This window comes from Oncorhynchus mykiss, chromosome 9 (genome assembly GCF_013265735.2).
Source record: "Oncorhynchus mykiss isolate Arlee chromosome 9, USDA_OmykA_1.1, whole genome shotgun sequence".
NCBI classification, from domain to species: Eukaryota; Metazoa; Chordata; class Actinopteri; order Salmoniformes; family Salmonidae; genus Oncorhynchus; species Oncorhynchus mykiss.
Genome location: NC_048573.1, coordinates 3,098,949 through 3,115,422, shown reverse-complemented (window position 1 = coordinate 3,115,422; position 16,474 = coordinate 3,098,949). Strand labels below are relative to the sequence as shown.

Sequence of the window (16,474 nt, the reverse complement as noted above, 5' to 3'; positions counted from 1 at the left end):
ATTGGGACAGTGTCCGAATTGGAGTGGATCTAGGTTATCTGTGAGGATGGTGTTGATGTGAGTCATGATCAGCCTTTCAAAGCACTTCATGGCTACCGAAGTGAGTGCTACTGGGGCGTTAATCATTTAGGCAGGTTACCTTCGCTTTCCTGGGCACAGGGACTATTGTGGTCTGCTTGAAACGTGTAGGTATTGAACATGTCAGTGAAGACACTTGCCAGTTGGTCAGCGCATGCTTTGAGTACACGTCCTGGTAATCTGTCTGGCCCCACGGCTTTGTGAATGTTGACCTGTTTAAAGTTCTTGCTCACATCGGCTACCGAGAGCGTTATCACACAGTCATCCAGAACAGCTGGTGCTCTCATGCATGCTTCAGTGTTGCTTGCTTCGAAGCGAGCATAAAAGGCATTTAGCTCATCTGGTAGGCTCGCGTCACTGGGCAGCTCGCGTCTGGGTTTCCCTTTGTTGTCTGTAATAGTTTTTAAGCCCTGCCACATCAGACGAGCGTCAGAGCCGGTGTAGTAGGATTCAATCTTAATCCTGTATTGACGCTTTGCTTGTTTGATGGTTCGTCTGAGGGTATTTCTTCTAGGCGTTTGGATTAGTCTCCCACTCCTTGACACCGGCAGCTCTAGCCTTTAGCTCGATGCGGATGTTGCCTGTAATCCATGGCTTCTAGTTGGGATATGTACATACGGTCACTGTGGGGACGACATCGTTGATGCACTTATTGATGAAGCCGATGACTGAGGTGGTATACTCCTCAATGGATGAATCCCGGAACATATTCCAGTGTGTGCAAAACAGTCCTGTAGCTTAGCATCCGCGTCATCTGACCACTTCCGTGTTGAGCGAGTCACTGGTACTTCCTGCTTAAGTTTGTGCTTGTAAGCAGGAATCAGGAGGATAGAGTTATGGTCAGATTTGCCAAATGGAGGGTGGGGGGAGCTTTGTATGCATCTCTGTGTGGAGTAAATGTGGTCTACATTTTTTTTCTCCATCTGGTTGTAAACATTTGGTGATTTTCCCGCATTAAAGACCCCGGCCACTAGGAGCACAGCTTCTGAGTGAGCATTTTCTTGTTTGCTTTATGGCCTTATACAGCTCATTGAGAGCGCTCTTAGTGCCAGCATCGGTTTGTGGTGGTAAATAGACGGCTATGAATAATATAGATGAGAACCCTCGTCTTACCAGACATAGCTTCTCTGTTCTGCCGGTGCATTGAAAATCCCTCCAGCTCTATATTAACCATGTCGTCGTTCAGCTACGACTCTGTGAAAAATAAGATATTACAGTTCTTATTGTCCCGTTGGTAGGATAATCGTAATCGTAGGTCATCAATTAAATTCAGGAAGTCCAGGACCCAGTTGCACAGGGCAGGGTTCAGAACCAGGGCCTCAAGTTTGATGATGAGCTTGGAGGGTACTATGGTGTTGAAGGCTGAACTATTGTCCATGAACAGCATTTTTACGAAGGTATGCCTCTTATCCAGATGGGAAAGGCAATGTGGTGGCGATTGCATCGTCTGTGGACCTGTTGGGGCAATAAGAACATTTGAAGGGTGTCGGGTAAGGTGGAAGTGGTGGTGCTTGGAATCATTGCTCTTCCTTTGTCAACCATGGTTACCTGCAAGGAAACACGTGGCGTCATCATTGCTTTGCACAAAAAGGGCTTCACAGGCAGGGATATTGCTGCCAGTAAGATTGCACCTAAATCAACCATTTATCGGATCATCAGGAACTTCAAGGAGAGCGGTTCAGTTGTTGTGAAGAAGGCTTCAGGGCGCCCAAGAAAGTCCAGCATGCGCCAGGACCGTCTCCTAAAGTTGATTTAGCTGCGGGATCGGGGCACCACCAGTACAGAGCTTGCTCAGGAATGGCAGCAGGCAGGTGTGAGTGCATCTGCACGCACAGTGAGGCGAAGACTTTTGGAGGATGGCCTGGTGTCAAGAAGGGCAGCAAAAAAGCCACTTCTCTCCAGGAAAAACATCAGGGACAGACTGATATTCTGCAAAGGGTACAGGGATTGGTCTGCTGAGGACTGGGGTAAAGTAATTTTCTCTGATGAATCCCCTTGACGATTGTTTGGGGCATCTGGAAAAAAGCTTGTCCGGAGAAGACAAGGTGAGCACTACCATCAGTTCTGTGTCATGCCAACAGTAAAACATCAAATCAAATCAAATCAAATTTTATTTGTCACATACACATCCTGAGACCATTCATGTGTGGGGTTGCTTCTCAGCCAAGGGAGTGGGCTCACTCACAATTTTGCCTAAGAACACAGCCATGAATAAAGAATGGTACCAACACATCCTCCGAGAGCAACTTCTCCCAACCATCCAGGAACTGTTTGGTGACGAACAATGCCTTTTCCAGCATGATGGAGCACCTTGCCATAAGGAAAAAGTGAGAACTAAGTGGCTCGGAACAAAACATCGATATTTTGGGTCCATGGTCAGGAAACTCCCCAGACCTTAATCCCATTGAGAACTTGTGGTCAATCCTCAAGAGGTGGATGGACAAACAAAAACCTACAAATTCTGACAAACTCCAAGCATTGATTATGCAAGAATGGGCTGCCATCAGTCAGGATGTGGCCCAGAAGTTAATTGACAGCATGCCAGGGCGGATTGCAAAGATATTGAAAAAGAAGGGTCAACATTGCAAATATTGACTCTTCGCATCAACTTCATGTAATTGTCAATAAAAGCCTTTGACACTTATGAAATGCTTGTAATTATACTTCAGTATTCCATAGTAACATCTGACAAAAACATATCTGAAGACACTGAGACAGCAGACTTTGAAAAGTAATATTTGTGTCATTCTCAAAACTTTTGGCCACGACCGTTGAATTTACAGAACTACCTGGGGGATAGTTACAGGGGAGAGGAGGGGGGGGATGAATGAGCCAAGGTATATGGTCTGATATCACTCTGTTCTGATATCACTCTGTTCTGATCTGGTATGTTTCTGTTCTGATCTGGTATTCTATTACTCTGTTCTGATTTAGTATATTTCTGTTCTGATCTGGTATTCTATTACTCTGTTCTGATTTAGTATATTTCTGTTCTGATCTGGTATTCTATTACTCTGTTCTGATTTAGCATATTTCTGTTCTGGTATTCTATTACTCTGTTCTGATTTAGTATATTTCTGTTCTGATCTGGTATTCTATTACTCTGTTCTGATTTAGTATATTTCTGTTCTGATCTGGTATTCTATTACTCTGTTCTGATTTAGTATATTTCTGTTCTGATCTGGTATTCTATTACTCTGTTCTGATTTAGTATATTTCTGTTCTGATCTGGTATTCTATTACTCTGTTCTGATTTAGTATATTTCTGTTCTGATCTGGTATTCTATTACTCTGTTCTGATTTAGTATATTTCTGTTCTGATCTGGTATTCTATTACTCTGTTCTGATTTAGCATATTTCTGTTCTGGTATTCTATTACTCTGTTCTGATTTAGTATATTTCTGTTCTGATCTGGTATTCTATTACTGTGTTCTGATCTAGTATATTTATGTTCTGATCTAGTGTTATATTTCTATGTTCTGATATAGTATATTTCTGATCTAGTATAATATTAATATGGTCTGATCTAGTATATTTCTATGTTCTGATCTAGTATATTTCTGTTCTGATCTAGTATGACATTTCTATATTCTCCAGGGTATAAAGCTACAGTGGAGGCCTTCTTCCTGTTCATGTTGACCGTAGCTCTGGTAGCCTATACAGCTACTGCTATGACCATGGCTATATCAGCTGACCAGAGTGTTGTGGCGATCGCCAACATCTTCATGACCATAGCCTTCGTCTTCATGATGGTGAGAGCGACAGACAGAGAGAGAGAGACTAAATCATTTGTGATGGTAGCATGTTTTTCCCATGCCAATGAAGCCCCTTTGAATTGAGACACACACACACACACACACACACACACTAATATAAGATGATTATAAACATGAAAAATGATGTTGCTCTCCTCTTCCTCCTCCTCTCCCCTCATCACCTTTCTCCTCCCCCTCCCCTTCCTCTCCCCTCTTCCTCTCCCTTTCTCTCCCCTTCCCCTCTTCCTCTCCCTCTCTCCCCTTCCCCTCCTCTTCCCTTTCTCCCCCTCCTCTCCTTACCCCTCATCTTCCCATCCCCTCCTCACTCCTCTCCTCACCCCTCCTCTTCCCCTCCCCTCCTAAAATCTCCTCTTTGCTCCCTTCCCCTCCTCCCTCCTCTCCTCTCCTCACCACTCCCCTCCTAAAATCTCCTCTTCGCTCCCTTCCCTCCTCTTCTCACCCCTCCTCTCCTAAAATCTCCTCTTCGCTCCCTTCTCCTCCCCTCCTCTTTCCCTCCCCTCCCGTATCAGATCTTCTCAGGCCTGCTGGTGAACCTGCCCAGTATTGTTGAGTGGCTAGCCTGGTTCCAGTACCTCAGCATCCCTCGGTACGGACTAACAGCTCTCCAAATTAATGAGTTTGTAGGTCTCCAGTTCTGTGGAGACATTCCCCTCAACGGCACCTTGCCCCCTGGTATGACGTAAGTGATAATGTCTCACTATGCCTATTTAATAATTTATCCATAATTGAGGTGTTTTGTTTCTGAGGTAAGAACCTTTCTCTCCTGTGTCCAGATGCACGGGGGAAGACTTTCTGAAGAACCAGGGGATCGACTACACCACGTGGGGGCTGTGGCAGAATCACGTTGCCCTGGCGATCATGACCGTAATCTTCCTGTTGATCGCGTACTTCAAACTACGCTTCATCAAGAAGTTCACATAGAGGTCAGGGGTCACGGGTTAAGCCTATTGTACACCTTCCCTTGTCCTCCTCTCAAACTAAATGCTGCAACTTCCACTGACATGTCAGCGTCCGCAGGACACTTTTTAAGGGAGCAAAAATTTGATCGAAGCGGAAGGTGAAATTAGGCATTAGAGGTCATCGTCGCCATCATCATCATCATCATCATCATCATCATCCGACAGCTATTGTGCCAAACCAATAAATGCAATGATTTCTCTACCAATGTGTCTTATCTATACAGATGTTTTAAATCATGTCTCAAGATGTCTATGTGATTTATTTTTGAACCATTCATGTTTTTATGACGTTCAATTTGTTAAATGTTTTATTGATTCGTGTATTGATGCCTACGGTTGAACAGGGCCCCTAGGATTCTGGCCACAAGTAGTTCCCTACGGTTGAACAGGGCCCCTAGGACTCTGGCCACAAGTAGTTCCCTACGGTTGAACAGGGCCCCTAGGACTCTGGCCACAAGTAGTTCCTTACGGTTGAACAGGGCCCCTAGGACTCTGGACATAAGTAGTTCCCTACGGTTGAACAGGGTCCTTAGGACTCTGGCCACAAGTAGTTCCCTACGGTTGAACAGGGCCCCTAGGACTCTGGACACAAGAAGTTTACTATAAAGGGACTAGGGTGCTGTTTAGGACACAGTCCTAGACATTGTTTCTATTAACGTTTTGTACACTCTCTATAAACACTCCTACACTAACACATGATCGACGGCACAGGAGGCTGGTGAGGGGGAGGACTGTGCATAATAATGGCTGGAATGGAATCAGCGACATGGAAACCACGTGTTTGCTACCAATCCCTTAATTCCGTTCCTGCCATAACTATGAGCCAATCCTCCCCACCAGCCACCTGTGATGAACAGTATAACAATGATAATTATGCAACAAAATTAAAAAAGAAGGAAGAATAAAATGTAATATCAACTTTGTACTTTGTTCTATTTTCTCTCCTGTGTATGTTTTGCTATCAACACACACACACACACACAGACACACAACGTTCCCTCATATGAGAAGACTAAGGCTTGTGTCCATGGCAACACAGCGTAAGCATATCAGGTTGTGTGTGTTTGGAAACCCTGTTCCCCTGGGGCGGAGACATACCCCCTAACCCCACCCCCACCACCCTGGGGAGGAGTCATAACCCACCACCACCCTGGGGAGGAGACATACCCCCTAACCCCACCCCCACCACCACCCTGGGGAGGAGTCATAACCCACCACCACCCTGGGGAGGAGACATACCCCCTAACCCCACCCCCACCACCACCCTGGGGAGGAGTCATAACCCACCACCACCCTGGGGAGGAGTCATAACCCACCACCACCCTGGGGAGGAGACATACCCCTAACCCCACCCCCACCACCACCCTGGGGAGGAGTCATAACCCACCACCACCCTGGGGAGGAGACATACCCCCTAACCCCACCACCACCCTGGGGAGGAGTCATAACCCACCACCACCCTGGGGAGGAGTCATAACCCACCACCACCCTGGGGAGGAGACATACCCCTAACCCCACCACCACCCTGGGGAGGAGTCATAACCCACCACCACCCTGGGGAGGAGACATACCCCCTAACCCCACCCCCACCACCATCCTGGGGAGGAGTCATAACCCACCACCACCCTGGGGAGGAGTCATAACCCACTACCACCCTGGGGAGGAGACATGCCCCCTAACCCCACCACCACCCTGGGGAGGAGTCATAACCCACCACCACCCTGGGGAGGAGTCATACCCCACCACCACCCTGGGGAGGAGTCATACCCCCTAACCCCACCACCACCCTGGGGAGGAGTCATACCCCCTAACCCCACCCCCACCACCACCCTGGGGAGGAGTCATAACCCACCACCACCCTGGGGAGGAGACATAACCCCTAACCCCACCACCACCACCCTGGGGAGGAGTCATACCCCCTAACACCACCACCGCCACCCTGGGGAGGAGTCATACCCCCTAACCACACCACCACCACCACCACCCTGGGGAGGAATCATACCCCCTAACCCCACCCCCACCACCCTTGGGAGGAGTCATACCCCACCACCACCCTGGGGAGGAGTCACACCCCCTAACCCCACCACCACCCTGGGGAGGAGTCATTCCCCCTAACCCCACCACCACCACCCTGGGGAGGAGTCATACCCCCTAACCCCACCACCACCACCACCCTGGGGAGGAGTCATACCCCCTAACCCCACCACCACCACCCTGGGGAGGAGTCATACCCCCTAACCCCACCACCACCACCACCCTGGGGAGGAGTCATACCCCCTAACCCCACCACCACCACCCTGGGGAGGAGTCATACCCCCTAACCCTACCACCACACCCCTGTGGAGGAGTCATACCCCCTAACCCCACCACCACCATCCTTGATCATTGGCTTTTGCTTGGACACAGACTTCTCTCTCAGCCAATCAGAAGGCTCCCTGGTATTGTAATGCAATCATTTCCATGGTAATGTAGAATGTTTATTCAAATTATGCTAATTGATGTGGCTCATGCTGTGGACTGTATTTTTTTCGTAATGTCAGTTGAGTTCATTCAACAAATCACAACAAAGATTGATTGGTACACTTCCTGTTTTTACTTCCTGCTTTGCTTCTATTGGACGCTGGACATATTCAGAAACAGATTCATTGTCTCATTTACAAAACACATTTATTGGACAGATAATTATTGTAATTATATGACCATTATAACATTAGTATATGTATCAACTATCGCCATATCAAATGTCTATCAAAATTAAATGAATTAATCATAAAATACACTGCTGTGGTGACCAAAGTTGAGATTAAACATAAGTGATGTCACTATATTGCATCATCGATGACTAAGTGATGTCACTATATTGCATCATCGATGACTAAGTGATGTCACTATATTGCATCATCGATGACTAAGTGATGTCACTATATTGCATCATCGATGACTAAGTGATGTCACTATATTGCATCATCGATGACTAAGTGATGTCACTATATTGCATCATCGATGACTAAGTGATGTCACTATATTGCATCATCGATGACTAAGTGATGTCACTATATTGCATCATCCATGACTAAGTGATGTCACTATATTGCATCATTGATGACTAAGTGATGTCACTATATTGCATCAATGATGACTAGGTGATGATGTCTGTCTTTCCTGGAGTCGTTCCTGGGGTTAAAGTCTCTGGTTAACATCTCTGGTTAAAGTCTCTGGTTAACGTCTCTGGTTAAAGTCTCTGGTTAAAGTCTCTGGTTAACGTCTCTGGTTAAAGTCTCTGGTTAAAGTCTCTGGTCAACGTCTCTGGTTAAAGTCTCTGGTTAAACTCTGGTTAACGGCTCTGGTTAACGGCTCTGGTACCTTTCACAGTGGTCTGTTTGAGTGTTTTTTCAATCTTTATTTTTTTTTTTAACCTTTATTTAACAAGGCAAGTCAGTTAAGAACAAATTATTATTTACAATGACAGTGTGTATCAGTCATGCTGTGGGTCCTTGGTAAAGTGTGTGTGTGTTGGTGTGTATTGTAGTGGTGTGTATTGTAGTGGTGTGTGTTGTAGTGTGTTGTTGTGGTGTGTAGTGGTGTGTGTTGTAGTGGTGTGTATTGTAGTGTGTTGTAGTGGTGTGTATTGTAGTGGTGTGTGTTGTTGTGGTGTGTATTGTAGTGTGTAGTGGTGTGTATTGTAGTGGTGTGTGTTGTTGTGGTGTGTATTGTAGTGTGTAGTGGTGTGTGTTGTAGTGGTGTGTGTTGTAGTGGTGTGTATTGTAGTGTGTAGTGGTGTGTATTGTAGTGATGTGTGTTGGTGTGGTGTGTGTTGGTGTGTGTAGTGTGTTGTAGTGGTGTGTATTGTAGTGATGTGTGTTGGTGTGGTGTGTGTTGGTGTGTGTAGTGTGTTGTAGTGGTGTGTATTGTAGTGTGTGTGTTGTAGTGGTGTGTATTGTAGTGTAGTGTGTTGTAGTGGTGTGTATCCATTGTGGCTATAGAGGGGATGTGTCTCTCCTTCTTCTGGTCCTGGTGGGTTTAGTCTGTTTACCTGGAAGACACAAGGGGACCTGGTCAATATAATCCACAAAGCGCGCGCGTGTGTGTGTGTGTGTGTGTGTGTGTGTGTGTGTGTGTGTGTGTGTGTGTGTGTGTGTGTGTGTGTGTGTGTGTGTGTGTGTGTGTGTGTGTGCAGAGCGTACCTTCAGCCCCTCGTATCTCAGGCAGCAGAGAGGTTCTTAGTTCAGGGAAGAGAATGTCTGGCTTCCTCTTCCCAACCGTAGCCATACGCTCACGGTCTCCTCGGTCACGCTCGCGGTCGGACAGGAAGGAACGTTCGTGGATCACACTCTTCTCTGATATCATCTGCAGAGGACAGAGAAAAGAGAGTAGAGAGAGAAGAAGAGAGAAGAGATAGAGGAGAGAGAGGAGCTAGAGAAGAGGAGTGAGGAGAGACAAGAAGACAGGAGAGAGGAGAGGAGAGGAGAAGATGAGAAAGAGGAGAAAGAGAGACAGAGGAGAGGAGAGACAGGAGAAAAAAGAGGAGAGGAGAAGAGACAGGAGGAGAGGAGAGGAGAGGAGAGACAAGAATAGAATGATATAGCCCGACAGAGGAGTGGTTAGATGATATAGCCAGACAGGGGCCTGGGGGGTTAATGTCTACTAACTTGTGGAAGAACATTTCACTTGAGCAGTCACGCACGCACACACACACACACACACACACACACAAACACACACACACACACACACACACACACACACACACACACACACACACACACACACACACACACACACACACACACACACACACACACACACACACACACACACTTACCTGAGCCATCAGATTGCCAGTGAAATGACTGGAGAGAGATTGCTGTGAGATTCTGTTGAAAATGTTTACGAGTCTTTTGGACTTGTCCATTGACCTAGAGACGACAGACAGACAGACAGACAGACAGACAGACAGACAGACAGACAGACAGACAGACACATAAACACACAGTCACCATCATCTCTAGGGCTCGATACAATCAGATCCGCTTTAGCCAAGATCCACATAGCGGTTGTGTTGGCGGTGGAACTGCATTGTGAGCAAATCAAATCCACAAGTGGCTAAAGCGGACGTTGCCATTGGCTGGAGTTAACATTAACAGACATCCCACGCTGCCTTGTTTCTTGGAACACTGTGATGTAACACCACCTCAACCATACAAATCCTTTTTATTTAGTTTCATGATTGTTCAATTTGAGTGTCATTATTTCTCTCTGTATTTTTTTTTTTACCCCGATTGGTAGTTACAGTCTTGTCTCATCGCTGCAACTCCCGTACCGACTTTGAAGAGACGAAGGTCGAAGGTCTCCGAAACACAACCCAACCAAGCCGCACTGCTTCTTGACACAATGCCCGCTTAACCCGGAAGCCAGCCGCACAAATGTGTCGGAGGAAACACCGTGCAGCTGGCGACCGTGTCAGAGTTTATCGCGCCCGGCCGGCCATAAGAGTCGCTAGTGTGCGATGGGACAAGGACATCCCTGTCGGGCCAAACCCTCCCCTAAACCGGACGACGCTGTCCCAAGTGTGCGCCGCACCAAGGGTCTCTCAGTCGCGGCCGGCTGCGACAGAGCCTGGACTCGAACCCAGAATCTCTAGTGGTGCCAGCTAGCGATGCAGTGGCTTAAACCACTGCGCCACTCGGGAGGCCTCATTCTGCACCTCTAACGCGAGTGGGGCGGGTGTGGCTTCGTGACAATGATCACAAGAGCAGCTGCCCCACCGATTTGACATCTCCACCTCCGACAAAACAACCACTATGTGTGTCTGCTATCTGATTGAATCTAGGCCTAAGCTTTGTCTATAACCCTAGAGAGGACAAACAAACAATAACAACAACAAAAACAAAAACAAGTGTTATGTTCTTCAACCCTGGTCCAACATTCTCAGTGTGATGCATTATGGGAGCTGTAGTTCTGCACCTCAGACCGAGTGTTCCGGGTTGAGGCCCCACCCCAACTCCGCCCAGCTTGCCGTTGCCATGGGCGACGACAGCCAGTAGGTTCTGTGAAGGTGTCTGTGTGAAGGGGAGGGATGAGAGGGGAGGGATGAGAGGTAGAGGTTGGTCCTGGGTTGGTCCTACGGTTGGATCGTAGTCCTCTACAGTCCTCTCTGGTTCTTCCACTCTGGGTTTGATGGCGATAGTGTTGCTCAGACTCCTAAACAAAACAGATTTAAGATTGTATCCAAAATGGCACCCTATTCCCTATATAGTACACTACTATAGACCAGGGCCCTATTCCCTATATAGTACACTACCTTAGACCAGGCTTACAGGACTCTTTCGATCAATAGGGTACCATTTGGGACTAAAAAAAAACAACAATTCTACAATTCATTCAAGATTTCTGTCTTTTTTTAATGTAACAGAAAAGTAATTAAGATTTAATTAATTAATTATTAGTATTATTTTTAAATCACTATTTTTTAAATAACCGCTAATAATGCTGAAACTGAACGTACACGGTGGTAGTTCGACCGTGGTGAACCGCGACCGCGTGGCTCTCTGTGGTCCAATCAGCCTTCTCAGGTTTATTAACAGCTGCAGTAGTGGTCGTAGTAGTGGTTGACTCTATTGTCTTGTCCGGGTCTCGGGGTTTAGACTCTGTGGTGGTTGGAGCTTTGGAGAGTTTGGTGACGTCTGGTTTGGTGACGTTCCCTTTGACTGTTGTACTGCTGGAGTCCTGGAGGGGAGGAGAGGAGGGGAGGAGAGGGGGCAGGGGAGGGGGCAGGGTTAGAGGAGAGGGCAGAGTGAGAGGAGGGGAGGAGAGGGGGCAGGGTTAGAGGAGAGGAGAGGATGGGAGGGGAGGGGGCAGGGTTAGAGGAGAGGAGAGGGCAGAGTGAGAGGAGAGGAGGGGAGGGGAGTGGGCAGGGGAGGGTGCAGGGTTAGAGGAGAGGAGAGGGCAGAGTTAGAGGAGGGGAGGAGAGGGGGCAGGGGAGGGGGCAGGGTTAGAGGAGAGGAGAGGGCAGAGTTAGAGGAGAGGAGGAGTGGGGGCAGGGGAGGGGGCAGGGTTAGATGAGAGGAGAGGATAGGGCAGAGTTAGAGGAGGGAAGGGGAGGAGAGGACAGGGCAGGGTTAGAGGAGAGGGCAGGGTTAAAGGAGAGGAGAGGGTTAGAGGAGAGGAGATGAGATGAGATGAAATGAGAGGAGAGGAGAGGAGAGGAGAGGAGAGGAGAGGAGAGGAGAGGAGAGGAGAGGAGAGGAGAGGAGAGGAGAGGAGAGGTTGAGTGTGTGTTTCTGTGTTCATTTTGGCAGCTGTTTTAGTCTTTTGACTAAAATAGCTTTTAGTCTTTGTCACATTTGAGTAATTTCCTCCTTTGTTTCATCCTTTTAGTAATTATCAGTCCACTAAATCTCTGGACAACTTTAGTCTCGTTTTAGTTATTACCAGTTGATTAAAACTCTGGTTCTTTTTTTCTAGTTTTAGTCAGTCATCATAATAGTGCTTTTTTTTCCATTAAATAATTAATATTTACCTTTAACGTTCATCATGTGCACAGCTAGCCTTGTCCAACTAGGCCTTCTATCCCCTTGTATACCTTAGCTGGAAACAGTGATATTCTGACAGGCTGTAACCAATGGCAACCAATGTTAACCAATGGCACCCAATGGTAACCAATGGCAACCAATGGTAACCAACGGCAGCCAATATTAACCATTTGGGCTATAAAGCCTCGGCGACAGGCAGGAAATGGCAGACAGGAAATGGCAGAAGTATAGATCTAATCGAAATCAAATCACATTCATTGGTCGCTTACACAGATGTTATCACAGGTACAGCTAAATGCTTGTGTTTCTAGCTCCAACAGTAATACCTAGCTAAATGCTTGTGTTTCTAGCTCCAACAGTACAGTAATACCTAGCTAAATGCTTGTGTTTCTAGCTCCAACAGTAATACCTAGCTAAATGCTTGTGTTTCTAGCTCCAACAGTGATACCTAGCTAAATGCTTGTGTTTCTAGCTCCAAAAGTAATACCTAGCTAAATGCTTGTGTTTCTAGCTCCAACAGTACAGTAATACCTAGCTAAATGCTTGTGTTTCTAGCTCCAACAGCAATACCTAGCTAAATGCTTGTGTTTCTAGCTCCAACAGTAATACCTAGCTAAATGCTTGTGTTCCTAGCTCCAACAGTAATACCTAGCTAAATGCTTGTGTTTATAGCTTCAACAGTGATACCTAGCTAAATGCTTGTGTTTCTAGCTCCAATAGTAATACCTAGCAAAATGCTTGTGTTCCTAGCTCCAACAGTAATACCTAGCTAAATGCGTGTGTTTCTAGCTCAAACAGTAATGCCTAGCTAAATGCTTGTTCCTAGCTCCAACAGTAATACCTAGCTAAATGCTTGTGTTTCCAGCTCCAACAGTAATACCTAGCTAAATGCTTGTGTTTATAGCTTCAACAGTGATACCTAGCTAAATGCTTGTGTTTCTAGCTCCAATAGTAATACCTAGCAAAATGCTTGTGTTTGTAGCTCCAACAGTAATACCTAGCTAAATGCTTGTGTTTATAGCTTCAACAGTGATACCTAGCTAAATGCTTGTGTTTCTAGCTCCAATAGTAATACCTAGCAAAATGCTTGTGTTCCTAGCTCCAACAGTAATACCTAGCTAAATGCGTGTGTTTCTAGCTCAAACAGTAATGCCTAGCTAAATGCTTGTTCCTAGCTCCAACAGTAATACCTAGCTAAATGCTTGTGTTTCCAGCTCCAACAGTAATACCTAGCTAAATGCTTGTGTTCATAGCTCCAACAGTAATACCTAGCTAAATGCTTGTGTTTCTAGCTCCAACAGTAATACCTAGCTAAATGCTTGTGTTTCCAGCTCTAACAGAGCAGTAATACCTTGCTAAATGCTTGTCTTTATAGCTCCGACAGTAATACCTAGCTACATGCTTGTGTTTCTAGCTCCAACAGTAATACCTAGCTAAATGCTTGTCTTTATAGCTCCAACAGTAATACCTAGCTACATGCTTGTTCCTAGCTCCAATAGTAATACCTAGCTAAATGCTTGTGTTTCTAGCTCCAACAGTAATACCTAGCTAAATGCTTGTGTTTATAGCTCCAACAGTAATACCTAGCTAAATGCTTGTGTTTGTAGCTCCAACAGTAATACCAAGCTAAATGCTTGTGTTTCCAGCTCCAACAGTACAGTAATACCGAGCTAAATGTGATACCTAGCAAAATGCTTGTGTTTCTAGCTCCAACAGTAATACCTAGCTAAATGCTTGTGTTTGTAGCTCCAACAGTAATACCTAGCTAAATGCTTGTGTTCCTAGCTCCAACAGTACAGTAATACCTAGCTAAATGCTTGTGTTTCTAGCTCAAACAGTAATACCTAGCTAAATGCTTGTTCCTAGCTCCAATAGTAATACCTAGCTAAATGCTTGTGTTTCCAGCTCCAACAGTAATACCTAGCTAAATGCTTGTGTTCATAGCTCCAACAGTAATACCTAGCTAAATGCTTGTGTTTCTAGCTCCAACAGTAATACCAAGCTAAATGCTTGTGTTTCTAGCTCCAACAGTAATACCTAGTTAAATGCTTGTGTTTCTAGCTCCAACAGAGCAGTAATACCTAGCTAAATGCTTGTGTTTATGGCTCCAACAGTAATACCTAGCTAAATGCTTGTGTTTCTAGCTCCAACAGTGCAGTGATACCTTGCAAAATGCTTCTAGCTCCAACAGTAATACCTAGGTAAATGCTTGTGTTTCTGATTCCAACAGTAATACCGAGCTAAATGCTTGTGTTTCTAGCTCCAAAAGTAATACCTAGCTAAATGCTTGTGTTTCCAGCTCCAACAGAGCAGTAATACCTAGCTAAATGCCTGTGTTTCTGGCTCCAACAGTGATACCTAGCTAAATGCTTGTGTTTCTAGCTCCAAAAGTAATACCTAGCTAAATGCTTGTGTTTCTAGCTCCAACAGTGCAGTAATACCTAGCTAAAAGCTTGTGTTTCCAGCTCCAACAGAGCAGTAATACCTAGCTAAATGCTTGTGTTTCTAGCTCCAACAGTAATACCTAGCTAAATGCTTGTGTTTCTTGCTCCAACAGTGCAGTAATACCTAGCTATGAGGCGCAGGCACTTCGTCCAGACAAAAAATCGAAAAGTTCCATTACAGTCCTTTAGAAACATGTCAAACGATGCATGGAATCAATCTTTAGTATGTTTTTAACATAAAACATCAATAATGTTCCAACCGGAGAATTCCTTTGTCTGAAGAAAAGCACTGGAACGAGAGGTAACTCTGTCGGGAGCACACGTCATGAGACCAAGGCACTATGCCAGACCACTGACTCAGAGAGGTCTCATGAGCCCCTCCTTTATAGTAGAAGCCTCATTCAAGTTTCTAAAGACAGTTGACATCTAGTCGAAGCCGTAGGAAGTGCATCTTTATCCATATCTCAATGTGTATTCGGTAGGCCAAGCTTTTAAAAACTACAAACCTCAGATGTCCCACTTCCTGGTTGGGTTTTTCTCAGGTTTTCGCTTGCCACATGAGTTCTGTTATACTCACAGACATCATTCAAACAGTTTTAGAAATTTCAGAGTGTTTTCTATCCAATACTAATAATAATATGCATATATTAGCATCTGGGACAGAGTAGGAGGCAGTTCACTCTGGGCACGCTATTCATCCAAAAGTGAAAATGCTGCCCCCTATCCCAAAAAGGTTTTAACAAGGCACACCTGTTAATTGAAATGCATTCCAGGTGACTACCTCATGAAGCTGGTTGAGAGAATGTCAAGAGTGTGCAAAGCTGTCATCAAGGCAAAGGGTGGCTACTTTAAAGAATCTCAAATATAAAATAGATTTTGATTTGTTTAACACCTTTCTGGTTACTACATGATTCCATGTGTGTTATTTCATAGTTTTGATGTCTTCACTATTATTCTACAATGTAGAAAATAGTAATAATAAAGAAAAACCCTGGAATGAGTAGGTGTTCTAGAACCCTGGAATGAGTAGGTGTTCTAGAACCCTGGAATGAGTAGGTGTTCTAGAACCCTGGAATGAGTAGGTGTGTCCAAACTTTTGACTGGTGCTGTATACTGAACAACATTTTTAAAATATAGACGCAACAACAGCTCAGTGATGAGCTTGGCGGGTACTGTGTCGTTGGAATGCTGAGCCGTAGTTAACAAACAGTATTCTTACATAGCAATTACTGTGATTTTATTTCCTGATATTTAACGAATAGCATTTGTGTTTCTCAAAGGGGAAAAAAAGCAACCAAACAACTGGCATTTGGAAGGAAGCTTCATGTCTAATGAAATGTCCATTAGTCTCCCGTGGATTTCTGGGTTGGAAATCTGGGTTGGAATTCTGGGTTGGATTTCTGGGTTGGAAATCTGGGTTGGAATTCTGGGTTGGAATTCTGGGTTGGAATTCTGGGTTGGAATTCTGGGTTGGAAATCTGGGTTGGAATTCTGGGTTGGAAATCTGGGTTGGAATTCTGGGTTGGAAATCTGGGTTGGAATTCTGGGTTGGAATTCTGGGTTGGAATTCTGGGTTGGAATTCTGGAATTGTCATATTTCCGTCAAACTAAAACGAAAAGTAATTCGTAATAGTTTGCATTTCAGGGCGTCTCGTTTTATTATTGTTATAGTTTTAGTCAGGAAA

The 16,474-nt window shown here is 45.4% G+C and overlaps 2 protein-coding genes across 5 annotated transcripts in view; one reads left to right on the top strand and one right to left on the bottom strand.

Moving 5' to 3' along the window:
• Positions 1-5,393, top strand: part of abcg2 (breast cancer resistance protein) — a gene marked incomplete at its 3' end in the record, with an annotated part of 33,375 nt that extends 27,982 nt beyond the window's left edge. Inside the window, 3 exon segments of the mRNA NM_001124683.1 lie at positions 3,676-3,830; positions 4,364-4,533; positions 4,628-5,393. Coding sequence (NP_001118155.1) covers positions 3,676-3,830; positions 4,364-4,533; positions 4,628-4,775 — 473 coding nt within the window.
• A 3,299-nt stretch (positions 5,394-8,692) lies between these two features.
• The window catches only part of LOC110532887 (cyclin-dependent kinase-like 2), a 17,020-nt gene continuing 9,238 nt past the window's right edge, over positions 8,693-16,474 (bottom strand). For 3 of the 4 annotated variants that reach the window (XM_036987061.1, XM_036987062.1, XM_036987063.1), the window contains exons 8-12: positions 11,319-11,539; positions 10,778-11,014; positions 9,636-9,729; positions 8,998-9,226; positions 8,693-8,846 (exon numbers count right to left, since the gene is read on the bottom strand). In XM_036987061.1, the coding sequence (XP_036842956.1) occupies positions 8,791-8,846; positions 8,998-9,226; positions 9,636-9,729; positions 10,778-11,014; positions 11,319-11,539 (837 nt within the window). In that variant the 3' untranslated portion in view covers positions 8,693-8,790. The remainder of the gene's footprint in view (positions 8,847-8,997; positions 9,227-9,635; positions 9,730-10,777; positions 11,015-11,318; positions 11,540-16,474) is intronic. The other variant, XM_036987065.1, reaches the window with a different exon arrangement.